General features: G+C 58.3%; 1 protein-coding gene across 1 annotated transcript; it reads left to right on the forward strand.

Annotated features, from left to right (window-relative positions):
- Positions 1–3,607: 3,607 nt before the first annotated feature.
- Positions 3,608–24,366, forward strand: ADGRD2 (adhesion G protein-coupled receptor D2; the record flags this gene model as incomplete). The annotated part of the gene is given in 30 exon segments (XM_080668337.1): positions 3,608–3,635; positions 7,840–7,962; positions 7,965–8,459; positions 8,462–8,533; positions 8,868–8,954; positions 9,276–9,361; positions 9,625–9,906; positions 11,371–11,503; positions 12,197–12,355; positions 12,844–12,927; positions 12,930–12,966; positions 13,425–13,530; positions 14,763–14,786; positions 14,788–14,819; positions 15,648–15,785; positions 17,054–17,140; positions 17,294–17,396; positions 17,654–17,720; positions 17,723–17,806; positions 18,330–18,365; positions 18,368–18,462; positions 18,553–18,668; positions 19,491–19,514; positions 19,516–19,609; positions 21,823–21,864; positions 21,975–22,025; positions 22,121–22,217; positions 22,792–22,850; positions 23,140–23,170; positions 24,239–24,366. Coding segments are annotated over 30 exon segments (3,000 nt in total).
- Between the last annotated feature and the right edge of the window lie 2,259 nt (positions 24,367–26,625).

Consider the following 26,625-nt stretch of genomic DNA (forward strand, 5'->3'; position numbering starts at 1 on the left):
AGACACTCTGACGGCCCCCTGAGCCCCTGACCGTGGGGACCCCCGGGCCTATGGTTCTGTCCACCTGCCAGCAGGAGCGGCGAGCGCACCCGTGGCCGGCCCATCCTCCTGCATCTCTGCTGTCAATCTGCCCGCCGCCCTGGGTTGTTTACTCGGAGCTGGCCTCCCTGCAAGGGTTCAAAGCCCTGGCCCTGGGCACGTCTGCGGCAGGAAGCAGGCCGCGCGGTAATTGGCGGTGCGGTTGTGCTAAGCGGCCAGCACTGACCCAGTATCCTCCTCCCGCAGTCGCCTTTGAGTTGCTCCATACTGACCTGCCAGGCCTGCAGGGACTTCCTGCTGAACACCAAACGGCAACAGCAACAAATTACTCGTTCCCCGAGAAATCTATTAAAAGGTGACAGCAGTTTTGGGGCCAGGTGGCCAGGGGGCCCCAGCACAGGAAGCCTAATGTCTTCTGTCCCCAAGAGCCAAGAGCAAACTCCTGCTGAACTAAGAGGAACTGAACTAGAACTCTAAATTGGGGACAGAAGGAAAAATGACTCCGAGTTGAGGGGAAGCTGCCATCCTTGTGGCCCAGCTCTGGTTTCACGAAGCGGGAGATGGCAGGATCTGGAGTCCCCTAGATCAGTGGTCGGCAAACTGCGGCTCCGTTGACTCATGAGTTTGCTGACCACTGACCTAGACTCTCGATTCCAATAATTACAGGCTGTTGTTGTTCCTTGTGATTAAGCCCCTATCCCAGTGGTCGGCAAACTCATGAGTCAACAGAGTGGCAAACCGCAGCTCGCGAGCCGCAGTTTGCCGACCACGCCCTAGATCTCGGATCTTATCTGCCACTTCCACTCTGTGTGACCTTGGGCCAGCCACTGGGCCTCTCTGAGCCTTCCATCCCTGTAAAGAAGAGAAGAAGCCCACCCTTCAGGTCGGCAAAAGGCCATGAAGTGCCAGGCACAGAGGAGCTCCTCTGTGAGAGCTGCTGGGTCAGACGCAGACTGTACTTACTTCATTCTCCAGCCGCGAGAGAAAGGCCCAGAGGGACCTGCACGTGTGTGTCCACGTGCGCAGTAATGCAGTGGCCGAGCCACAAGATCAAGGGCAGTGGAGCTGCAGCTGGATAGCCTGGGAGGTCAGGGCAGCCTCTGGTTTTCCCTTGGGAAGGAGCTCCTATTATCTCCAGGAAGGCTCTGGATGAATGAATGAAATGAATGAAGGAATGAATGAATGCCCACATCGTTGGTAGATGCATGAGGCTGAATAATGGCCTCTCAAAGATGTCGATGCCCTAATCTCCAGAACCTGTGAAGATGTCACCTTGCATGGTAAAAGGGACTGTGCAGAAATGACTAAGTTAAGGATCTGGAAATGGGAAGATTAGCCTGGGTTATGCAGGTGGGTTCCGTGTAATCACGTGGGTCCTTAAAGAAAGAGGCAGGAGACTCAGAATTGGGGCCTTAGGGGTGAGCTGAGGAGGCATGTAGGTAATAGACCTATGACATCCACACCTGGGCCTCACAGTCATATAACTTCTGTCCTCCGGAACTGATTAGGCCCAAACTCCAATGCAGGCTTTTCATCATTGGATGGAGGGCTGTTGCGCCCACCTGACCTTCCGCTTTGGAGGATCAGAAAACGCCAGCTCATGATGGACAGCTCAGAGCTCACAGTTACTCCATGTCCCACAGTCAGGTACACAGTAGGAAACCAGGAGCTGATTTTCTAAGGGTGAACAGTTCTCTGCTATAGAGTCATGGACTTGCTTCTCAATCCCAGTTAAAATAAATCATTTTTGTTAAATAGATACATTTGACTCATTTGGCAAATTGCACGTTTCTTCGGTGACTTAATCATTTGTTAATTGACTCTTGGTGAACTGGCCTTTGGAGAATTGGTTTTTAACAAAACTGATCGGTGCTGGCTTCAGAGCTGGCTGGAATGGCCTCAAGAACTCTTTCCCGCTCTTGACTTTGCTCTCTTGTGTGGGCTTCACTTTCACTTGACTTTTCCCTAACGTGTGGCAGAGATGGCCCCCATTCTTCCAGTGTGGCTGCCCTAGTTGGAGCAGCATGAGTTTCCCAGCAATTCCAGTGTTAGATCCAGCAGGCCCCCTGGGCCCTTGGCCAAGAAGGTTGCTCTGACCTCCCAAAAGGAGGGCCACCTGGAGGCCACAGAATGAGGGATCAAGAAGACAAAGGTGTAGAGGGCTCCAGGGTTGACCTCAGTGATTATGTCTCAACCCAGCACTGCCAGTTACTCATGGGAGATGAGTGTGACTGTTGAAGTCAGACAGACCTGAGGTCAAAGGCCGCCTCAGCCACTCTAACTGTGTGGCCTTGGGCAAGTTGCTTTACCTCTCTGAGCCACCACACCAACCCCTCATATTCTGTTTCCAGGCCTGCCTTCATTCCCTGCCTCCCAGATCCATACACACCTAGAATCCCCTCTTCCTCCTCACCCCCTCGCACCCATCCTCCAAAAGGCCCACCTCAACAGCTCTAAACTCAGCCAGCCGGGGCTTAGCCTGAGACATGTCAACACACTCTCCTTGATGCCAGGATGTTCCAACATGTCCTGAGAAACAATTAAACTTTATGATTTTCCAAATTACCAACCACTCAAAATAGACAACCTCATCCCCGCCAGAGCCCTGCCCCTGAACTACCGACCCCACAGGGGTGGGGGGTGGGTCACCCATGGGCCAGGGGCTCAATCAACAACCACCCAGCTCCCACCTGGGAGGGGCCAGGTGGTGGAGACATGTGTCCCACAGCCCCGGTCCTTGGCGCTGGCTCCAGGCTGCCCAGCACACTGCTGCCTCCTGACCATGAAGGCAGACTACAATCCCTCTGGGAGACAGGGCCGATGCCCCTTAGAGACTAAGCCAGGCCAAAAAGGAAACCTTCATTTTAAAATTATTTTTATTATGATTTCAATGTGTATTTAATTTATTATTTATTGGATCTTTATTATGATTTGCATTTTACTATCTAAAAGAGATTATTGGTATCTTCATTATTGAAGTACTGCATGCGTATAAAAACAATATGGGAATTAATAAACTAAACCTGGGAGTCTCCTGTAATTGGAGTGGGGCTCAGAAATGTGTCTTGGGCACATCATTTGATTAAAAAAAACAAAGGGGAAAAAGGAAGAAACACAAACAAACGTGATTGTTCGTTTTGTCCTTTGGAGGCAGCTGCTTCTGAGCAGCGCGGTGACCGCACGGTCCCCGCAGCCCGAGAATCACCCGCCCCCACACAGGGCTGTACCCCCACACAGGGCTGTACCCCCACACAGGCTGTGTGAGGGCAGGGGTCCGCCGGCCACCTGTCTGTCCTGAGCACCCAGCACAGGACCTGACAGAGAGGGGGTGGAAGGGTGCAGATGAAGAGGGGGAGACCCCCACTTCCTTGTTAAAACACGGGGACCTACAAAATCCTGCAGGAACCCATAGACAACAGTTCACTTTACCTGGAGGGGCGGGAAAGTGGCCAGTGACACCGGGCTGAGCCCCGACACGTGGCTAAGAACCCTCCCGTGTTTGCAGACATCCACCAGGCCGGGAAGCAGGAGAGGCAGCGCAGGCGGAAGGCGCGGCATGTGCGAAGGCATGGCGCCTGGCCTGTGTGGAAAGCCTGGTACAGCCCGAGGAGAAGAGAGGGGACAGGAGAGGAGGCTGAGGACATTGGAAAGAACGTCCTGCACTGGGCCCAGGAGTTGGGACTTGATCCCCTTGATTTCAGGGAGCACCCATCAGGTGCTCCCTGAGCCTCGGCTGAATTTCAGGGACGTGGTCAATTGTTGAACCAGATTAGAAGGAGGGGGCCGCCAAGTCCAACCACTTGGAGGGGCCGAAGCCCGGGACTTCACCCCTGCCTGGGCCCCCAAGCCGCTCCCCTCCCCGCCCACTTACTGCAGCCTGGCTGTTTTCCTCGGCGCTTGATGAAGTTAAAATAAACCCTCTCTGGGGTGAATCACAGGCGTTCAAATTGGATTGGCACGCAGACGTCGAGCAGTTGGTGGCAGGAGCCAGGGGACCCAGAGAACAGGTTTTCGCTGGAGGGGACGTGAGCTTTATTTCCCTCTTGGTTGCTGACAAGGAAGCAGCTGTCCTTCCCTGATTATTTTTACCTCGAGTCACAGGCACTGATGGGGAGTCTCCCAGGCGCCCACCCGCCTGCCAGGGCCAAGGTGCAGAGCTCAGCGCCAGGCCCAGCTCTGCCACGAGTCTGGAGCTCCACCTACCGCTGCCTCCACACAGGACCGAGGACAGTCCCTGCCACAGGTCCCGGCCCGTCCCCTCCAAGGTGGGTCCCTGCCCAGAAATGAGAGACAATATTTTGGACCAAAAAAAGAAAACATTCATGATCAGTTTCCCTCCTCTAACTGACAGCTCATTTCTTCCCTTTGTTTTAGCTCAGACTTTTAGTTTAGTGAAACTAAACCTAAATATCACTTAACAAAGTACTTCCAACGGTCGTGTCTTTCTATCCTTGCAAAGCCCAATAGGTAGGTGTCGTTAGCTCCATTTCACAGCTAAAGAAACTGAGGCTTAAAGGGGAAGTGGCTTTACCTAAAATCACACATTAACAGAGTAGGAGAAATGGGATTTGAACATGGGTGTGTCCGACTCCAAATCTTGTGCACCCCCTACTGTATTTTCAAGTCTTTGTCCAATGTCAGTCAGAAACGCTCTCAGCTCCACTAACCACAGAGCTTTGAATAAGTGGGGGCTTGTTTTCCCTGGCAGGAGTGGTCTCTAGGTTGGGAGGCAGCACAATGATGACATGGACCCGGGGTCTTTCAATCTTGTTGCCCCATCCTTCTCCTCCACCCTCTTTTAAGTAGACTTTAGAGCGGTTTTAAATTCACGGCAAAACTGAGCAGAAGGTTCAGAGATTTCCCAAATACCCTCTGACTCACGCATGCAGAGTCTCCCCTACGATCAAGACCCTTCGCCAGAGCGGCACATTTGTTACACTGATGGGCCTACATTGCCACATCATTATCACCCCAAGTCCATAGTTTACCTAAGAGCTCACTCTTGTACATTCTATGGGTTTGGACCAATGGATAGTGACCTGTCGCCATCACTGTGGTACCAGGCCGAGTAATCCACTGCCCTGCACACTCCGCACTCTGTCTATTCATCCCTCCTTCCCCTCGGCCTCTGGAAACCACTGATCTCTTTACACTCCAAGTCTCCATACGTTTGCCTTTTCCAGAGCGTCATATAGTTGGAATCATAGAGAATGTAGACTTTTCAAATTGGCATTTTTCACTTAGTAACATGCATTTACGTTTTCTCCATGTCTTTTCATGGCTTGGTAGCTAGCTCATTTCTTTTTAGTGCTGGACAATATTCCACTTCTGGATGGATCACAGCTTACTATCCATTCAGCTACTGAAGACATCTTTGTTGCTCCCTAGTTTGGGCAGCTATGAATAAAGCTGCTATACGCCTCTGTGTGTGGTGCCCCATCATTCTTGCTAGGTTGCCTTTTGACATGCTGGCCGCCTCAAAGTACACAGGGCTGCTGCAGCTCCGGGATCTTACTTGCATCCATCTTTTTTTTTTTTTTTTAATATATTTTATTGATATTTTACAGAGAGGAAGGGAGAAGGATAGAGAGCTAGAAACATCGATGAGAGAGAAACATTGATCAGCTACCTCCTGCACACCTCCCACTGGGGATGTGCCCACAACCAATGTACATGCCCTTGACCGGAATCAAACCCGGGACCCTTCAGTCTGCAGGCCGACGCTCTATCCACTGAGCCAAACCGGTTTCGGCCATCTTTTCTTTTGCTGTCATGTCATTTGCAGTTTCCTTATCACTTTACAATTCTCATTTTTAATAATTTAATCATATTTCTTCAAGTGGTTAAGTTACACTGTATTTGTTGGGACACAGGTAGCTTCCAAGTTTTTCAATATTATACATAATACTGGAATGAACCTCTTTATGCTCATTTGCTTGGGTATCTCCCAAGCATAAATTCCATGGAGAAGAATTACTTGGGTCAAAGATGTTAACATTTTTGGTGCTCTTCATATAGTACTCCTTTTCTAAAAATTGATTTTTAGAGTGAGGAAGGGAAAGAGAGAGAGAAACATTGATGAGAGAGAGTGATCAGCTGCCTCCTGCTCGCCCCCTACTGGGGATCGAGCCAGAAACCCCAGCATGTGCCCTGACCAGGAATCAAACCAGTGACCTCTTGTTGCATGGATCAATGCTCAACCACTGAGCCACACCGGCCGAGCTTAATATGTTTACTCTTGATTTCCAAGACAATTGTGCTATTTTACACTGTGTAACAGTGCCTGGATATACTGATTTCACCACAACTGTGCCAGCACAGAGGATTACCATTTTTAAAAGATTTTTACGAAATTAGTGTCATAAAATAGTACCTAAAGTAACTGTTGTCTTTATTCCTTTTAGTAAAATTGAAGAGAAACATACACACAAACCTTAGAATCCCAAAGTGTCTGTCTCTGTGTATAGATCTGTTGGCTTGTCTCTTCCGTATTTCAACAAGCACAAAGTGCTCACCCTCGGAACCCCTGGCCCAGGTAAGGGGGAAGAGTAGAGACAGTCAGACGGTTCCCTGGCATTTGTAGGGATCTGGGGGTTCCCCAGATTAAGGTAGGGGGCAGGGAAAGCATCCCAGAAGGTCCGAGCTGAGACCTGAAGCCTGAGTAGACGTGAGCCGGAAAAGACTTGGAGGAGGGGTGCTCCCACCCATTCCTGGGCAGAGGCCCAGAGCTGAGACAGAGATTCACTGTGGCTACAGGCTGGGCGATTGAGCGTGAAGTGGGAAAGAGGAAGGATACTCACACAGTGCTTCTCACAGCCACCCTCTGCGTCCCACAAGGAAGATGTGCTTCTCCACATTCTGCAGAGACATGGAGTAGAGAGACATGTCCAGGTCGCCTGAAAGTTGGTGACCAAGCCCCAATTCTGTGGGGCTCATGGCCACCCCAAAGTGAAAGCATCCCCGCTGCTGGCTCCTCCTTCCAAATCCCTGGCCCTGGACTATGGCCGCTTGGCTGAGAGGCCACGCCAGGCCAGGCCCAGGGATGAGGGCCCTGGCCGCCCTCACCACCCTCACCCCATCTCCGCAGACAATGAGCCCAAGGCTTCCCTGGCTACCACTCACCCATGGCCTCCAGGCCTCGTCTGTGGAGACAAGGGGCCTGTCACAACCGCCCACCATTTAAGCCGATGAATGGCCCTTGGCTGCCAGTTGGACAATCCCGAGGCTCTGGGGAGAAGAGATTAGGCCAGGCCCCGGCCCAAACTGCTCGGGGTCCACGGAGCACCCCCCCTTCCCCAGTACCGGCCATCTCCCGGGAAATGCGACCTCACAGAAGCCAGGCAGTTGCACTGGGGGCTCCAGGGGCAGGGGCGTTGCCAAGGATGGAAAGGTGGTAACTTCGGCCTCAGGGGTGAGATGTGAGATCCTAAGGCAAGGAGGGCCAGAAGACATACAAAGGGGACGGGGAGAGTGGGGTCACCACCCGACTACCAGCGAGAAAGATCACAGGCTTAGGGGGCAGCCTGGGCCCCCCTCTTCCCTGATGTCTGGGTCCTGCCTTCTTTCCGGGCTCAGTTTGCACAGATGTAAAATGGGGCCCCGGGAGAACCTGTCGTCAATGAAATGGTGCAAGTGTGGAGGGACCCAGCCCTGCTCCTGCCCGCCCTCCTTGCTGGGGAGACTGGGCTGGGGTGCGAGCAGGCCACGGACACAGAGAGCCAGTCCTGCATACATTCTGCTGGCCCGGAACCTGGGGAGTGCTCAGAGCTCTGCCCCAAACGCGGGCCTCTTATCTCCCAGGTTTTAGTTTGAAAATTCTCAAACCGAGAGAAAAGCTGGAAGAGCACCCTGAACACAGGGCTGTGCGGCTGCGGGCACCCGTGCCGGCGCTGGGGGCGCTGACGGGGTGCATGCACCTGCAGTGGGGGCCGCCGCGCCCAGCACCCGCACCCACCCCGCCGCGCTCGTCTCTCTGGCAGTCCCCGCGCCGCCCAACGCGCTGCAGCTGCGCGCCTTCGCCGAACCGGGCGGCACCGTGCATGCCACGCTCGTGGTGCGCGGGCACCACACGCCCTTCCTCGTCGCCTTCCACGCGGATGGCCACTGGCACCATGTGTGCGCCACCTGGGAGCAGCGCGGGGGGCGCTGGGCGCTATTCGCGGACGGGCGGCGGCGCGCGGGTGCGCGGGGACTGGGCACGGGCCAGCCGGTGCCACCGGGCGGCATCCTTGTGCTGGGTCAAGATCGGGACTCTCAGGGCGGTGGCTTCTCGGCGCGTGACGCCTTCAGCGGCAACCTCACCGATTTCCACCTCTGGGCCCCGGCACTGAGCCCCGCGCAGCTGCATCGGGCACGGGCACGGGCCTGCGCGCCCCCCCCCCCCACCCCCCGCCCTGCGTCCCGCTCCGGAGGCCTGCTCTTCTCTGGGACTTGGGCGCCCTGGACCTCACGCCCTCACTGCTGCCCCCGGTGCAGGTGCGCCTTCTCTGTCAGGGTACGGCCCACCCCGCCCCCTGGCTGCCAGACCTCATCCTGCCTTTGGCTCAACGCCCCGCCCCCTGTCCCGTACATTCCCAGACCGCCCCATGCCAACCTGGCCACTTCTCCAGGGACGGGTCCCTCGAGGATGCGTTCAGGGCCAATAGCCTGCGTGCGCTCGCCCCCTAGCCGCCTGTGGTGCCTGGTGCCACCTGCAGCCCCTCCTTCCAGGTTCCCAGGTCAGGAGTCCTGGCTCCCGCTCAGGTGCCCAGGCACCTTCGAGGCGAGTGGGTCATGGGGACCGCTGAGGAGCCAGGATGCAGCCCTGACACCTCTCCCACCCCCGCCAGTGCCCTCAGAGGAGTGCCCGATGTGGGAGCCAGGACCCCGTGCGCCTTGCCTGCAGCCCCCGCCCTTCCTCTGCTGCTACCGCACAGGTGCTCCCGGCCTGGGCCCTGGGCTCGGCAGAAGGGGAAGCTGGGTGTGGAGCAGTGTAAGCCGAGGGGGAATGAGCAGTTAGCACAGCCTGGGAGTTTAGGGTGTCAAGACCACAGGTCAGTGGGCCATCCAGACCTCGGGGTGTTCCAGATATGTGACCCTGAGCAAGTGATTTTGCCATCCCGTGCCTCAGTTTCCCCATTTGTAAGGCTCCAGACACATAGCCGTCCAAGTGTTCTTCCTCCCCGGGCAGCACATGGCGGTGGAGATCTCCGGGAGGAGGGCTGCCCAGAACCCAGCTGGCATCCCCTCCCTCGCAGAGCTCTGTCAGCAGCTGCAGGACGCCCTGTCACGGCCGGGCCAGGATCTTAGCAGCCGAGTCAACGCCTTGGCCAGCGCCATCGTGGTGAGCCCCCTTCCAGGGTGCTGAAGAGCCTGGGGCACTACGGGCACCTCCCTGCACCTCAGTTTCCTCCCCTGTAAGGGGACACCCCCCTAATGTGTCCGCAGGATTTGAGGTTGTTTATGCTCCCTATTTTGGGATCCGTGAGAACTGGGTAACAAATGAGACCCCCACCCACCAAGAAGACCCTGGCAGAGCCCAAGTGTGGTCCCAGGGGATCCCCTCCTGACAGCCAGACCTGCAGTAAGTGGATCCTCTGCCCACAGCTCCTCCCGAACCCCCTCTCTGAAGCCCTCGGAGACCTGTCCCTGGCCAAGGCCTCCAGCTTCCTAGGAATCCTGGCGAGAGTCCTGGCAAAGGAGGCCACTCCCCCGGGGCCCGCTGCGCTGCTGGCTGTAGGACACTTCCTGGGGAGGGTGACAGCCCTCGCGGCTGGGGAGCCAGAGGCCTGGACAGGACCCTGGGAGGAGTGGGGCCGGGGCGTCGTGTCTGCGGCCAGCCTGGTCCTGGCGGAGCAGCTGGCTGGTGCGTGGCTGTCCGTGAGCGAGGCGAGGCTAACAGAGCGGGTGGGGCAGGGCCCGGGTTCTGGTTCCAACTTTGCCACCAGCTTGCGGTGTAGCCCTGAGCTCCATCTTCCCGTCCATCAAGAGTAGCTCCTCTCGCCCTAGCTGGTTTGGCTCAGTGGATAGAGCGTCGGCCTGTGGACTGAAGGGTCCCAGGTTTGATTCCAGTCAAGGGCACATGCCCGGGTTGTGGGCTCGATCCCTAGTAAGGGACGTGCAGGAGGCAGCCGATCAATGATTCTCTCTCAGCATTGATGTTTCTATCTCTCTCTCCCTCTCCCTTCCTTTCTGAAATCAATAAAAATATTTTTTAAAAAAAGAGTAGCTCCTCTTTTGTCTGTTTTTAAGTTGAACTTTCACATACAACTGCTCTTGAACAACAGTTTAAAAATTAGTGAGAGCCACTAATCAATCTGGGCTTCCCCCATAGCCAAGAATCTGCTGACCACCTTCTGTGGGAGGTCCTGGATGCTGAGTACTCAGCCTCTTGTCTGCCACAAAGGCTCAGACATGCCGGGGAACGTGAGGGATGCTATGCAGAGGGTGAGGGTGTTGGAACCTCACCCTCGCAAAAGTGGCGGTGGGCTTGGGAGTAACCAGCCTACAGAAGGGAGAAAGCAAGGGGCCGTGGACATTGCCTGCAGTTCTCTGGGGCTGAAGGAGCAGAGACGGTCCCCGCTTTGGTCTCAGAGGGCAGAGCTGGGACCTGGGCTTGGGGATATGGAGGGGATGACTCAGCACAGGAGGCTGGTTCCATGGAATGGTTCACCTGTTCAGGTGGTGGACTCCCCATCCGGGGAGGGGGTAAGCCCACATTTAGCTGGGGACCCGAGGCACCGGGATAGGCTAGGACAGTGCTCGGCAAACTCATTAGCCAACAGTACAAATACCAACAGTACAACGACTGAAATTTCTTTTGAGAGCCACATTTTTTAAACTTAAACTTCTTCTAACGCCACTTCTTCAAAATAGACTCGCCCAGGCCGTGGTATTTTGTGGAAGAGCCACGCTCAAGGGGCCAAAGAGCCGCATGTGGCTCGCGAGCCGCAGTTTGCCGACCACGGGGCGAGGACATGCTGGACCTGGAACCTCAGTTTTCTTCCCTGGAGAACGGGGATGCTCTGCTTAGGCAATGAGCGGAGTAAATGGGTGAATTGGGTGCCTTGCCCAGCATGGAGCAAGTAGGTGCACATTCTCCCCTCTGTCCCGTCCTTACCCCCCACAAGGCTTTCCTCTTAGGATCTAAAAGTTGAGCAGCTATTATAGGTCCAGCACTGAGTCAGACTGAAGAAGCAGGGGGCACGGCGCTGTCTTCAGAATGTGGCCCAGTTGGCAAAGGACAGGCCAGCAGACAGGCCACCTCACAATCACTGAGGATGTGTTAACCTGGAGGGCAGGGCAGGTGAGGTATGGGGTGTGAGAGGGAACTGAAACGCGGCTCCCTCCCAGGTGGTTGGCGGACCCAGGGCCCTGGTGGCGAGTGTTCAACGCCTGGCGCCCCTGCTGGGCACTGTGGCGACCCCTGAGGGGCCCGGAGTGCAAATCCAGCACCGCCATGCCGGTGAGCCTGCCACCCACCCTGGTGTCCAGCCACCCGTCCCCCACAGGGGGCCTGGGCTCAGACCTCTCTCCCCAGCCCTGCTCTCAGGGAACTCTCTGCTCTCCCACAGACACCCCACTCTGCTTCCTGCCCTTGCCCAGGCTGTGCCCTCCATTTAGAATGCCCTTTCCCGCCTGACCTAGCAAACTCCCGTGTAGCCTTCAGAGCCTGCTTGAGCATCACCTCCTCTAGGAAGCCTCCTGGGTCTGGCTTTCTCCTGACCGTCAGCTCCTCCCTCCTCTGGTACCCAGTGTCTGTCTTGAATCTACCTCCTGTTGCATTTGGGTGACCACCTGATTCCACCTGCAGCTTGCTGAGTGACAGGGCTATTTCCGAGTCATTCCTGCATCTCAGGGCCAGACCCAAGGACACACTCGTGAGCGAGTGTAGATTGAATGGGGGAGCACTCATGGGGGAACTTCAGGCAAAACTTGTGTCCTTCGTGTGCCCATTGATGGCTCAGTGATATTCAGGCCCTGCCTGTCCCCACCACCCCCCATAACTCCCTTCTCAGTGGCCCCCTCCACCCGGACTTGGAGAAGTCAGATTTACTTGGGCAAGTGGCTGGACCTCTCTGCGCAGAATAGTGGCCTCCTAGCCCTGTGGCAGGGAGAGCAGAAGCAAGCTCTGCCAGCCGGGCCAGCTCAGCAGAGACTCCTCCCTCCTGGCATCCAGCCACCCAGCCCCATCTGCCCCCAGGCCTGGCGGTGCGGAGCCTGCGTCTGAGGGAGGCCAGCGCAGAGGGCTTCGTGTTCACAGTGCCCGGTGGGCATCCGGAGGGGCCCGGCCATGTGCACGTCCCCGCGGGTGAAGCGAGGCGGCTCCTCGGGAAAGGTGGTGAGGGTGAAGGGGTGGTGGGGTCTGGGTGGGGTCTGGGTCAAGCCCCACTGTCACAGCTGCCAGCTCTGCTACTTGAAATAAGTCACCTCACCTCTCAGAGCCCGTTTCCTCATCTGTAAGATTGTCGTGTTAGTAGCTGCCGCGTAGGTTGTCATGAGGTTAAAAGCCCTACCACATAGTAGGTGTTCACTAGTCTCCTCTCCTGAACCCACACCTTTTCCCTCAGAAGTGGGTGGCGGAGGGACCCCCCACCCTGGGGCCACCCAGGGGTGGAGGGTTAGGACAAGGGGCCGAGGGCTCTGGAGCTGCCAGGTTGGGCACATGAACGGTGGCTGGGATTCTGGCCCTGCCACTTATTAACTGTGATCTTCGGGAAGTCACGTAACCGCTGCGAGCCTCAGTCCGGAAGGTGGGCAGGGCATTTCCCTTGGGCCAAACCATGGTGCCGGCTCCGCCAGCCACCGGGTGGGGTTGTGGGCCAGGCCGCTCCGGAGTCACCGTGATCCACAGCTGGTTCAGCTCAAGTGTCTTCCAGTGCACCCTGGGGGGGCCGGGCCCGGAGCCCCAGACCCTAACAGCTCTGAAGAGACAAGCAGGATGCAGAGGTGAGTGGGCCCCACCTGATAAGCTGCTGAAATCCTGGCTGCCCTCCCAGGGAAGTCCAGGTCTCCATCCCCTCCCAGGAGCCCTCAATGAGGTGGGCAAACTTGCCCTTAGCCCAGGGCCAACCCTCCTGACACCACCCCCCCACCACCACCACCGCACACACATATTTCTGGGCCTGCCAGAGGTATGCTGGTGGGAACATGGCTCAGCTTCAATCTGGGGTCCTGGCTTCAGTGTTGAGACTCAAGGAGGGGACAGGTGCTACTCAAATTACCAGCAAGTCCCCAAGACAAGACTGGAACCAAGTGCCATAATTCCCAGCACAGGACTTTCCGCATGTTTCTTTGCACACAGAGGCTGTCATCACCATAGTCTCTGGATACGATGGTCCTCAGCCATGCACGACTTCTCCCTCAGAGCCAGCCAGTGCCCTTACAAGCTCCTTATCTCCCCACAGGTTCCTAAGCACCCAGGTGGGGTCAGCCATCATCTCCTCTGAGGTGTGGGACGAAACCGGGGAAGTCACCACGGCCGTGACCTTTCACCTGCAACACCAAGCTAAGGTACTGGTGGCGCGTCTGGGAAACAGCCACCCCAGTACACTTATCCTGGTTTGGATATCTGTTCACTGGACAACCAATATTTGTTCACTGGACAACCAAGGTCTAAAAATGTTCAAGAAAAATCCTCATCCACAAGCCGTCCCCATTGTCCTCAAGGGGAGGGGAAGGGAAGTCGTGTAGTACACACTTCATGCCAGGGCCTGAAATAAGCCCCATTCGTTCAATCCTACAACTGCTATTGCACATCGGCGCAAAGTCAGCTTGAGAGGAGCAGTGGGAGGAGCATGGAGGTCACCAGGCCTCGTCTCAGCTCTGCGCTGTGTGATCACGAGCAGACGATTCTCCTCTCTGAGGTTGTTGGCTCATTTGAAGTGACATGAATGTACACCTGTCTCCTAAGCTGCTATGAAGATAAACCACAATGAAGCACACGAACATGCTTTGTAGGACACAAAGGAGCATCTATAACAATAAAAGCGTAATATGCTAATTAGACCAGACACCCGAATGACCTTCCAGACGACCTTCCTTCTGGACGAAGCTGGGGCTGCGAGGGCCGAGGCAAGCCGCCAAGGCTGTGAGGGCCAAGCCCCTTGCGCGAATTTCGTGCATTGGGCCTCTGGTGTTCTAGTGAGGTGGTGGTGACATTACCGTCCCCAGCGGGACAGAGAGCCCGAGCTCAGGATGCCTCCTGCCTGGACTGGGGCTGGTACCCCTGGCTGCCAGCTGTCCCCTCACTGCTGATGGCATCGGATAAACTCCGTGTCATTGTCATTGTCCCATCATTGTGGTCAGCCGTGTGTTTGACTCCAGACCGGCCGTGTGTGTTCTCACACTGACACAGACCTTATTTTTTCTACATAAATGGGCTCAGGCTGTGCATATTGCTGTGCAGCTTTTTTCTTTACTGAACAACAGGGCAGGTCTCTTTCCGTGTCCGGGCACAGAGACCTGTCTGTTCTCACCAGGTGCAGCGCCTCCAGGTGGCTCACCCCTCCCCACAGGGTGGACATCGAGCCTGTCCCCAGGATTCCCATCTCATACATAACACTAGCCTGAACATCTGCCCACCTCGCTTTCCCTCTCACCGGCATTTTCTCCAGCCCCTTCCCCCAGGGCCCATGCAGGCAACCCCTGGCCCCTCAAACACAAGGAGGCCTCAGGGTCCCCCCTGCATCCTCTGGCCTCTCCTTCCCACACACACCTGCCCTGTCCCTGTTTCCTGCCCTCAGGCCTTCCCTCAGAAGCGGGTGGAGCCCAATCTGTGCTTTCTGGAACTTCAGCATCAGGTGATTTTCCATTGTCAAGTTCTTTAACTAAGGCAATTTTTTAAAGATATCCATTCTGCCCTAGCTGGTTTGGCTCAGTGGATGGAGCGTGGGCCTGTGGACTGAAGGGTCCCAGGTTCGATTCCGGTCAAGGGCATATGCCTGGGTTGCTGGCTCAGTCCCCAGTAGGGGGCGTGCAGGAGGCAGCCGATCAATGATTCTATCTCTCCTTTCCTCTCTGAAATAAATAAAAATATATGAATCATAAAAAAAGATAGTCATTCTGCTTAAGGATGAGGCAGGACTCAGGCAGGCATGTTTGGGGCTTCCATTCACCTTCCGCCCTGTGGGGGTGGCTCCAGACCCCACTCAGCAGGGGACAAGCTGTGGCAGCAGAGTCTGTTACCCAGGAGGTAGTGAGCTCCCTGTCATAGGAGGATGCAAGACTACTCTGTGGGGTAACTAGGAAGAGACTCATCTGTCAAATAGGTGTTAGTGATGTGCCTAGGGCCAGGGCCCTTGGGCATTTTAAGGGGCAGAGGAGGGCACAGGGATTACTGAGCTCCTTACCCTGGAACTTTAGCTGAGGGAGTGAACATCAGTCACTATTGCTTAATGATGAATGCCGTTAATCAGTGGTGACCACTGGCATCAGCCCCGTCCTCCCACCATTCCTGAGAATGTCAGTACATTTTACAGATGGGAATCTGAGGCCTGAGGAGAGGCAGTGACTTGCCCAAGCTCACATAGCTGGTTAGAGGCAGAGCACTGAGGTACCCCAGGCTTTGGAGAGAGGTTTGCCACCTGGCCCTCACCCCCATGTCCAGCCCTTCCATTTCCTACCCCCAGCCCAGACACAGGGGGCTCCTGGGCCCCCACTGGCTGCTCTGTGGCTGCCCTGTACCAGGAGTCTACCATCTGCTTCTGCAACCACGGCACCAACTCTGCCATCCTGTTGCAGGTGTATGACACCCAGGTGAGTGCTGGGTGTGTGGTGGGGGGGCGGGGGGGGACCAAGTCCTAAAGGATGAACAGGAGGTGAGCAGAAAGACACTCCAAGCAGAGGGCCAGCCTGAGCAAAGGCCAGGAGGCCAGGGATGGCAGACTTGTTATGTTCTAGAACTTTGATGTGTCTGGACCTTCCAGTGGGAGACCTAGGAGTGGAAGAGGGTGGTAGGCAAGGTGGGCACGGGTCAGATCACAGGGCTTAGAATGCCAGGCTTGGATCTGGTCCTATTGGCAGGGGCAGGCATTAGATTTGTCACCAGGGTGTCCTCTGGTTCAAGTGTGGTGCTGGGGGCAGGGGAAGAACATCAAGGGGCCGAGGGCCTGGCCTAGGCACTGGGAGGGCCCTGGACTGGGGACAGTGGAGAGATGAGGAAGGAGGAGGGGGTGGTCAGGGTAAAGGGCTGGGCAACTGGGAGATGAGGGACTGTCGCCGAGGGGGCACAGGTGGATAATGGGTTTGGCAGCCACCTGTCTGAGGGCCATGGAGTCTGTGGGCCTGGTTTACGGGGAGAGAAGGGTCTCAGCTGGAGACGAGGAGCCAGTAGGTGAAGCCACGGCAGAGATGAGGTCGGAAATAAAAGGATGTGCAGCCCTGGCCGGTTCGGCTCAGTGGGTTAGAGCATCGGCCTTCGGACTGAAGGGTGCCAGGTTCAGTTCCGTCAGGGGCACGTGCCCGGGTTGTGGGCTCGGTCCCCAGTAGGGGGTGTGAAGGAGGCAGCCAATCAATGATTCTCTCTCATCAGTGATGTTTCTCTCTCTCTCCCTCTCCCTTCCTCTCTGAAATCATAAATTTTTTTAAAAAAGGATGCGTGACCAATAGAAGCCCCTGAAGCCAGAAAGAGACTCTGAGTGGCCACTTACTGAGAAGCCGAGTTCGACGGGCTGAGCCTCACTGGCATGTTGGGGAGCACCCTAGAAAACATGCTTTCAAATGCATTATTTTGTATCGCCCCTCAGCGGGTGGCTGTGGCATGCCCATCCCCGCCCGGTGGACAGGCCAGGTGCTGCCATCCTGTGCTCTCAGGAGCTGTGAAAGCTGGGTGACGGGCCAGTTTAGGGGGAGCAGCAGGAGAGGATGTGCAAAGGCTCACTTACTAAGTGCCGGCACGTGCAGGCCTGGCCCAGCCTGCTGGCGCTGCTGTCATCCGTGCCGCCCTGGGGAGGAGGCCGTGTGGGAGCCCGCCTGGTGGGGTGGGGAGAGGCCTGGTCCGGTGGTGACTGTACTCTGATCACTGTCCCTCCCACAGAGAGGCCCTGAGGAGGACGCTCTCCTTTGTGGGCTGCAGAGTCTCCTGTGCGCTCACCGCCACCTTCCTGCTCTTCCTGGCGGCCAGGTGAGGCAAGCCCCCCACAGGGCCTGGCACCTGGGGCCCACCTGCCCCTCAGGGGCCCCTGAGTCTCTCCTCTGCTCCGTGTCCATCCCTGATACCAGGAGATGGCCAGGGCTGGCAGTGGTGTCCTCTTAACCAACTCCAGTGCCTGTCCAGGGTGCCCAGGTCAGAACGAGCCACAGTCCACAAGAACCTCACCTTCTGCCTGGCCTCCGCTGAGGGCCTCCTCATGGCCAGAGAATGGGCAGAAGCCAGCAAGGTGGGCAGCCAGCGGGTAGGCTCGGGAGCTCGGGGGGCCTGAAAAACACCCTCGGCCTTCTCCGGTGCCCGCTGCATGCTCACTGGGCCGCATTTCCCGGGAGGAAAGGCCCTCAGTGTGGGGGCTGGGCCCAGGTGCTGCCTGGTGACCTCAGCTCCTGAGGCCTCGTGGGGTTGGTGATCCAGGCCTGGGCATGAGACCCAGGGCAGGGCTGCACCACGCTGGCCTTGGTGATACCCTCCCCCGCGCACACACAGGCGACATGTGCGGCCGTCACAGCTGCCACGCACCTCCTGCTGTTGGTCGCCTTCTCCTGGGTGCTGGTGGGGGGCTGCTGCTCTGGAGCAGAGTGGTGGCCGTGAGCGTGCGCTCGGGCCCCAGGATGACACTCTGCTACGCCACAGGCTGGGGTGAGGCCCCTGTGCCCCACGCTGGCTCCGTCCTCAGCTCTGCCCTGCATGGCACCACCGCCCCATACTCAACACCACGACGAAACGCCCATCTCCACCCCGCACCCAGCACCACTCAGCACCCAGCACCCATCTCCGACGCAAGCTCGGTTTTCTCAGCTCTGTCCACCTCCATCTCTACCCAAGTCCAAGTCTTCTCAATCTTCCTCCACTTCACCTGCTTCAACCCCCACCTCCAGCACCGACTCCCTATCCGGGATCAGCAAACCCCATGCTCATTGCCAACCCGCCATCTCTGTGGATTCCCAGCCCTACGCCCTCAACCCAGTCTCAGCTCCCCCACGCCCCAGCGACTCAGGGCTCCAGTGTCACCCCAAAGCACCAGGCCCACCCCGCCTCTCCCCAGTGCTCGTCAGCATGCCTGCTGCCATGGGATAGCTGTGGGCTGGAACTCTGGAGGGGGCTGGGCCCTGGAGAGGCCAGAATGGGCGGCAAGGTCCTGAGGTCACTTCTTCTTCCCCAGGCGTGCCTGTGGCCATTGTGGCCCTCACCCTGGCCGTGCCCCCCATGACCACATGGCCACAGGCCACTGCTGGCTCAGTGTGCACACAGACACCATCTGGGCCTTTGTGGGACCCGTGTTCTTCGTGCTGACTGTGAGCGGAAGGCCTCGGGTCCTGGTGGGGGGGACAGATGTTGGGGGTGGGGGAGGGGGGCCCTTTCCCCCACTGACACCAGGTCTCCAGGCCAATACCTGCATCCTGGTCCATGTGGTGATGGTCACTGTGTCCAGTGCCCGCTGCTGTGCCCGCATGCTGAGCCCGCAGCCCTGCCTGCAGCAGCAGGTCAGGATCCAGATACGGTGAGGCCCTAGACTGGGGACAGCAGGAAGAAGTGGGGGAGCCAGGTATGAGGCTCGCTGGGCGGGACCATGTATGAGTCCATATTGGTTGTGGGTTTGGCCATGTGTGTTCATGGCTACAAGGCTATATATGAGCATATATGTGCATGTGTCCATGCTTGTATGTGCATGCTTCACATACTGTGGATCTGTGTAAGCATGTGCCCGTGGTAAGCATGTGGGACGGTACACTAATCCTGTATATGAGGGGGGCGGTGGACACTAGCCCTGTCCTAGGGGCTCACCACCTGCAGAAGGCAGTGATGACTGGGTAGGGACAAGGTAAGGAGTCCCCAGAAGTTCAGGTTCAGGGTGATGATGCACTCTCCAAGGCCTCGCCCTCTGGGAGGGGGGACACCCCTGGTCTTTCTCCAGAAGCTCTGACTCCTCTCTGGCCTTCTCTTTCCCACCCACCAAGGGTGTGGCACCCAAGCCGGTGGGTCCCGGAAAAGCCAGGGCGTTCCAGGGGTCCTTGAGGAGGGGGAGAGAAAGCCCTTCCGGTCTCCATGTCCCCCTGGACCCACTGCCCAGGCCTCAGCCCTCCCTCTGGGCAACTGTCACCCCTTCCTTCAAGTCAGGTTTGGGATGGAACCCCATCTCCCCAGAGCCATGACCCTACTTCATGCTACCTCTAGGTCTTCGGGGAGGGACAGCCAAGTCCAGCTACGCCTGTTCTGAGCCAGGGTCCTGGCCTGCAACTCCAGCCCCTCCCAGGCGCTTCCCACATGCCGTTCTCCCCCCGCCCCACCCCCACCCCCACCCCCACCCCCAAACCCTGATCAGCCCTGCCTGCTCTCCACGGGCCACGGAAGCCCGTGCTGGGCCTGACCTGGCTGGTCGGCATGCTGGTGCACCTCAGCCCGGCCTGGGCCTACGCCGCCGTGGGCCTCCATTCCCTCCAGGTACCTCCAGGCCCTGGACCCTCTGGGACCAGGGCTCTAACATGCCCTGGAACTCAGAGGGGCGACTGGTTTGTCGGGACTGGGGAGGGAGTTACCTCCCCATTACGGGAGGCACCAACAGCAACCCTGGACATTATCAGGAGGAGGAGGGGAGGATGGGGGTGGGAACAAAATCTCAAACTGAAGAACAGAATATCAGCGAGGATTTTGTGGCCCATTTGACAGGTGGGGAAACTAAGGCCCAGAAAGGGAATCCTTAAGATCCCGCTGCCCTGACATTCTCAGTGAGGCAGAAGTTCCAGCCCGGGCTGGTGCTAGAGCCACTGGGGCCTCTGCAGGCAGCTGGGGGGAGGGGGGCGTGTAGGACACCAGGGACCTTCCCCCTTGGGGTCTGTGCCTGCTCTGAGGTCAGCAGGAAATGTTCCACTGGGGAGGACGGCAGTTCAGCAAAGGGGTTGGCTGAGAGGACAACACTTGACCCACATAAATGAAGCAGAAATGGGGGGCCTGCAGGAACCCTCCTGGAGTGCCTGCCGGAGCCTGTGTCCTGAGCCACCGAGAAGAGGTGGACTGGTCGCTGTCCTCAGGGGCCTTGCTAAGGGGACAGAGCTGGATTTGAAGCCCTGGAGCTCTGGGAGAGAGCATGGGGCTTGCCTTTGTCCAGCCCTGAGCCACCTCAGTTCTCAGCCCTGAGAGAGACCCGGGCTGGGGGAGCTGGGAACAGTAGGCACAGAGGTTGGGGTGCCATGTAGGCCAAGGGGAATGGTGGGTTCATATTCCAGCTCTGCCCCCTGGCCTTGTGCCCTTGCCCGGTTTCTCCACCTGGCACAGAGCAGGACGGCAGGCAGGGGCAGGCAGCAGCATCCCGTTGCCATGGTGTTGACTCCAGCTCCATCCCTGCCTGTGGCCCTCAGCTGGACAGAGCTGCAGGCTGCCAGGGCCACCATTCCCGCCCTCTCCGCCTCCCTCCCTTCCTTCTCAGCCTTTCCTCTCTGGTGTCTCATTTCTTTGTCTCTGTCCCTGAATTTTTTTCTGAGGGAGTCTTTCTCTGTCTCTCAGCCTCTCTCCGTCACTGTCCCCTCTCCCTGTCCCCATCACCTTTGGCATCAATCCCACCTGACTCTTCCTGGGCCTCTCTGTCTCCCTTCTGTGGATCTTTGAGCCCCCTCTTTTTGTCACTTACCCAGCCTCTCCATCTCTCTGGCCCCTTCCCAGTCAGCCCAGGTCTGCGGCTCTGTCCCCCACGCCAGGCCTCAGGGTCCCTCTCCATCACATGGGGAGAATGAGTCCACCCCACCTCCACATGGAGCTGCTGTGAGGGTCAAGTAAGACCCTAAGGCCTTGGTCGGCAAACTGCGGCTCGCGAGCTACATGCGGCTCGCGAGCCGCGGTTTGCCGCTCTGTTGACTAATGAGTTTGCCGACCACAGCCCTAAGGGATGAAGCTCTGTGAGTGGTGAGGCCTCCTGGTCCTCACATGTGTGGGGAGGGGAGACAGCTATGCCCCCGCCACGGCCCCGAGCCCTGCACACACAGCACCTCCCAATCCCGTCAGGAGCAAGTCCTGGCCTCACCCCACTTTGCAGATGAAGAGACAGAGGCTCAGAGAGGTGAAGGTCACTGAGCTAGAGGCACAGTCAGAATGCAATCCCAGGGCCCTCGCTGGTTTGGCTCGGTGGATAGAGCGTCGGCCTGAGGACTGAAGGGTCCTGGGTTCGATTCTGGTCAAGGGCATATGCCCCAGTTGCAGACTTGCTCCCCTGTAGGGGGTGTGCAGGAGGCAGCCAATCAATGACTCTCTCTTATCATGGATGTTTCTGTCTCTCTCTCCCTCGCCCTCTCTGAAATCAATCCCAGGATCTGACCTAGCCTTGGAGCTTCAGGAAGGTGTACCTCCTCCCACCCCCCACTTGCAGCGGGTGAGGCTGTGAGGAGGGGCAGGCCTGGGGTGGAGCATGGAGGGATGCAGGGCAGAGGCTGCCTAAGGCGAAAGGCCCAAGGGGTGGGGTGGAGTGGGCGAGGCCCTCCCGGTTCTCTGCCACCGAGTGCCAGCTGCCCGCCCCCAGTGCCGGAGGTGGGCTGGGCAGGGTTTGTGCCCGTCAGCCTGTTTCTCTAAGTATCTCTGGGGGTGTCTCTGCTGTGGCCCCAAGCTCAGTGGTTGGGGAAGGTGGCCCCAGGCAATGACACCCACATACCTATTGGGTCTGTCCCCAGGGGCCTTACATCTTCCTGGTCTACGCCCCCTACAATGGGGAGGTGAGTGGGGGACATCGGTGGGGGCTGGGGTAAGAGGAGCTTACCTTGATGGGCTCCTGGCCCCTAGAGGTCAGGGGAGGTCCCAGGCCTGACCCCGATGCCCACCCCAGGTCTGGAGCGCCCTGCAGAGGATGGCTGAGAAGGCAGCCGAGGCGCTCATGGTGTGAGCAGGCTCAGGGGTCGTGGGGTGAGAGGTCCCCCACAGCTGGGTCCCAGCTGCTACAACCTCTCCTTTCAGGCCCGATCCAGCCCCCAGGGCCGGTCATCCCACCCCAGGCCCTCAGGTCCCTGGGAGGCGGCCCCAAACAACCCTGTAGCCTTGGCTCCACCCCGAAGACACTTGGCTCTCAGAGGCATGGCCTCACCACCCTCTAGTATGAGTGCCTCCCAGTGCCTCAGTTTCCCCAGTGCTCAGGTAGAGCTGGGAGGGCAACAGCACCTCTGAAAAACAAAGGGCCTGAGGTCCAGGAGATCCTGTCACCATGGCGCCTGGGGGGTGGCCTAGAAATGGCTGGTTTCCTCCCACCACCACCACCACCACCACCACCACTAGGGAACAGGGGCGCCTGGTACCCCGCCCAGAGGTGGCGCTTGCCCAGGGTCGCCTTCCCTGGTACCCGTGCAGAAGGCAGGTGGGTGGATGAGGATCAGGGCTCTGAGACAGGGAATGGGTTGAATGGCCTGAAGGCCAGGGTAGGAGTTCCAATTCCGGCTTCTGGTTCACCTGCTGTGTGCCCTTGAGCAAGTTACCTTCCCTTTCTGGGCCTTCCATTTCCTCATCATTAACCTGGAGGGTAAGCCCTTGAGTGGATTCCTAGGTTCTTTGATAGCGAGGTCCCCACCCAGAATGGGGGAGCAGAGAGAGAGAGAGATTCCTGCCTCAGCCCTCCCCAAAGTTCACCTCCTTGAATGTTTTTCCCCCACTAGGGTCCCACAGTCCCAGGATCCCCACAGCTTTCTCCTCCATTGCAGAACCCGAGAGACCGGTGAGGCTGGGACAGGGACCACCGGGTTCTGCTAGGGGCTGGCAAGTGTGTCCAGCAGGGTTGGGGAAACCACAGGGGCTAGGTGGGGCTGGGGTGGTGGGCTCCCCTGGGGACCCAGGGCCCCCATCCTCAGTTACCAGCTGCGAGGGGCTGACTGCACCCTGGCAGGACCTGAATGCCAAGGCCACTAAGGGGTGGGGGAGTTATGACCAAGGTAGCTAAGGGCCCCCCGGGAAGCGGGGCAGGAGGAGTGGGGGCCCAGCCCTCTGTCCACTCCCTCTGTCCTCAGGCTGTGGAGCTGACAGCATTCAAGGCTTCAGGTAGAGCTCCCACCTCAGGGGTTCCCTTTGCCCCTTGGCGCCTGGACACCCCTTCCCCACACTGCACCCAAATACTGGAAAGTGATTTGAGAAGCAACCACTCCTGACCTCACAATCTACGGGCCTTCCTCTCACTCTGCTCCTTGGGGGGGCCCGGAAGCCCCCCATTGGCACCCGGGGCTCCATCTGTGACAATGCAGGGCTCCTTGGGAGAGGTCACTTAGCCAGTCAGTTCGGGTCCCCTTCCCTGAGCTGGTGCTCCAGGAGGGGCAGTGAGCAAGAAGCCCGCCTTCCTTCCCAGAGTCCGCCTTCCTCTGCGCCCACTCTCTCCGGCCCCCGAAGCCTGGCCTCCTGGCCTCACCCCCCATCATGCCCCCATCCCGATACCTCGGGCTCTGAGAGGCCTTCCAAACCCAGCGAGGGGCCAGTGGTCTCCTCCAAGGCCTCGGTTCCCCCACAGGACAGCTGATGGGGCGTGCTGGGGCACCTGTGGGTAGCTCAGCCCAGCCGGAAAGGAGCTGCGGGGATCCCTGGGCCGGAGTTCCCACAGTTAAACAAGAGTCGACCCTACCAGGGGCCGGCTCAGCACTGCCCGCCTCCAACTCCAGGATTCTTTTCAGCTGGAGCAAGAGGCCTGTTTATGGAGCTCTTACTGGCCTCTGCACTAAACCCCAGGCATTTGCTGCCTTCAATCTGGTGACGTGGGAAAATGGAGGTGCTGTCCACCTCCCATTGTACAGATGAGGAAACTGAGGCACAAAAAAGGAGCCAGGACTAGCCAGGGTCAGTGGCAGAGGTGGGGTCAGGTCCCCAGCCCAGCAGCAGGGAAACTGAGGTGCAGGGGTAATCACATAGGTGTAAGCGTGGCCCATTTGAACCCAGGTCTGTGACCCCCAGGGTCCCAGCGGGCCTTCATCCCTGCCTGGTGTCCTCAGCCCCTTGGAGTCGCAGCTTCCCCTTCTACAAAGTGGGCTGGAGGCGCCCCCTGCAGGCCTGTTGGGAGGCCGCCGGCGCCCCGCTGCATGTGCGTTCCCAGGAGCGTGAACTTGTCCTCCCCCCCCGCCCCAGCCCTCCCTCCACACGCCCAGCGGTCCCCGGGACCCCCACCCCTGCAGGCACAGCGCGTCTGTGGGAACAAGAAAGCGGCAGCAGCGCCTCTGCGCTCAAGTGACAGCGCCTTTGTCTCCACTGAATGAGTGGGTTGCTAAGGCCGCTCATAGCAACCGAGCCGCTTCCCCCTCCGCCCAACCCGGCCCCACCCTCCGACTCCCTAGCCCCCAGCCCCACCCCGTGACCTACTCTGGTGGCCTGAGCCCGGGGTGCGGAGGAGTGCAGGCTGCCCGCGCTGTGCCCTCACAGGCCGGCCCCGCCCTTCCGAAGCCCACGGGGCACGCAGGGGTTCCTTGGATGGAGACACTCAGGCTCAGAGGGGGACTGAGGAAGACTAACCAGGGCACCCAGGCCAGGACTCCCACCCAAGGTCCTACCCTAGCCTCAGTTCCCAGCCCCTCCCCATCTTGGGGGGTGCCGGGGTCGCTCACCCAAAGGGTACCCTTCCCTCCCAGGTTTCTAGCGTGCTTGGGGACTTTTCTCCAAGCCCAAATGGAGGCCCCAGACGGACAGACAGCAGCGTGGACCACTGCCTGCTCCAGCAGCCATAGCCTCTCCCATCCCCCATGCTCCCACTAAACCCACCCGGTCCCACAGCTCTGTCCCCCTTGCTTTCTGCCTGTGGCTGTCCCTCCCCTCTGTCCTCCCCTCCTGCCCTGAAGTTCTGATGGCCCTGTGGTGTCTCGTAATTAAACTGTTCGTGTGACCTGTCCCTCTCTGGGTTTACCTGGCCTGGGGACACGGACGGGATGCCAGGCTCCCTGGGAGGAGAGAGGGCCAGGGGAGCTGCCACTTTGGCTTCATCATCAGGGCACGTGCAGCCAACACTTAGCACCTGCTATGTACCTAGCTGCTGCTGAACCCTTACCGCCTTAGAGTCGCAGGTCTTCACCTCAGCCTGGGGGCCACCATCACCCCATTGTGCAGAGACCCGGTCTCCCACCGGTTAACACTGGAGCCTGTGAATGGGAGCCACGCAGGCAGACTGCTCAGAGGAGGCGCCAGGGCGGGCAGGCCTGGCTCCAGGTCTGATGAGCGTCTTACTTCAGGAGGTACCTGACTCCAGGTGTGGCTGTGCCCCCAGGTCCTGCCACTCTCCATTCTGTGCTACAGGCAGGATTCTTCTCCGAGTCGGGGTCTCCTCTTGGGCCCAGGTGAGGAACACGGATGGTGTGATCAGGGTAGGCCCCAAGGCAAGGACCAGGCAAAGGGGGTGCCCAGGGGCTGGGACTCGGGTGCAGAGGCTAACTGTCCTGTTGACCTCGGCCTGGCTCAAATGTTGCTGGGGCCAGAGGATGGGCACAGTGAGGGGCACAGGTGAGGAGCGTCAGGGCGGCCACCCTGGGGGAAGCCCCGAGACCAGCAAGGCATAAGCTGCACCCAGCCCCTCTGCAGCCTTAGAAGTTGCTTCTACCCTGGGCCCTGCCTGGGTTTCTTCTGGGACAAAATCTGTGGGGGGCCGGGGGGGGGGGTGGACCCACCACACAAGGACAGATATCTGGGTATTTCTTTCTGGGGATGGGGGACTGTTGAACCTCTGGAAGCCCCGTCTATCACCTGCAGAACAGGGGACATCAGGCTGCGCTGAACTGGGCAAGACACTTGGGGGTCCTACTGCCGGCATTTGCAACGCCCTCTGACCCCTTCCCTTCACTTGCAGAGGGCTCATGTCTCCCCCCACCCCCAACTAATATGGACTGGTGGGGGGAGGGGCCAGGGGCAGGGACCAAGAAGTCCTTTCCAATCTCCCCCCCCCCACCTGCTCCATACCCTTCCTCCCATACAGTCGCTTTACTCTCCAACGAAAATAACTGCTCTTGGGTCCCCAAACACACTGGCTGACACCCCTCCATCCCTTTGCTCACACTGCTTCCTCTGCCTGGACTGTCCCCCAACAGTTGGCTAACTGGTAAACTCCTGGGACTCTTTCAAAACCCAGTTTGGATGACACCCCTTCAATGGAGACTTCCTGTCGCCACGGGAGCAGAACCAGTCACTTCTCATCTTATCTGGCTCAGTCACGTGATGTATCGCATTGGGTTATGATTTGAATAAGTCTCCTACAAAAGTGGACATTCCGCCCGGGCAGGAGCCAGGGCATCCGCTCCACTTCAGAAGGTGCCGCGAGGGAAAGGGATGCTTCATCTTTGCATAAAAGCCAAGCTATGTGCCTCGGGCTACCTTGCCCTAGAGGGGGCGCCTTTTCTGAATTTGCACAGAGGCAGGATCAGGAGCGGCCCTGGGGATAAACCCGGTTGGTCAAGGAGCGTCAAGGTTTGCATGAAGGCTCTGCCGGTTCTCAGTGTGTGACCTTGGGCAGGCCACCTCACCCCTCTGTACCCATT

The sequence above is a fragment of the Plecotus auritus genome (genome assembly GCF_963455305.1).
Source record: "Plecotus auritus genome assembly, chromosome: 5".
Taxonomy (NCBI): Eukaryota; Metazoa; Chordata; class Mammalia; order Chiroptera; family Vespertilionidae; genus Plecotus; species Plecotus auritus.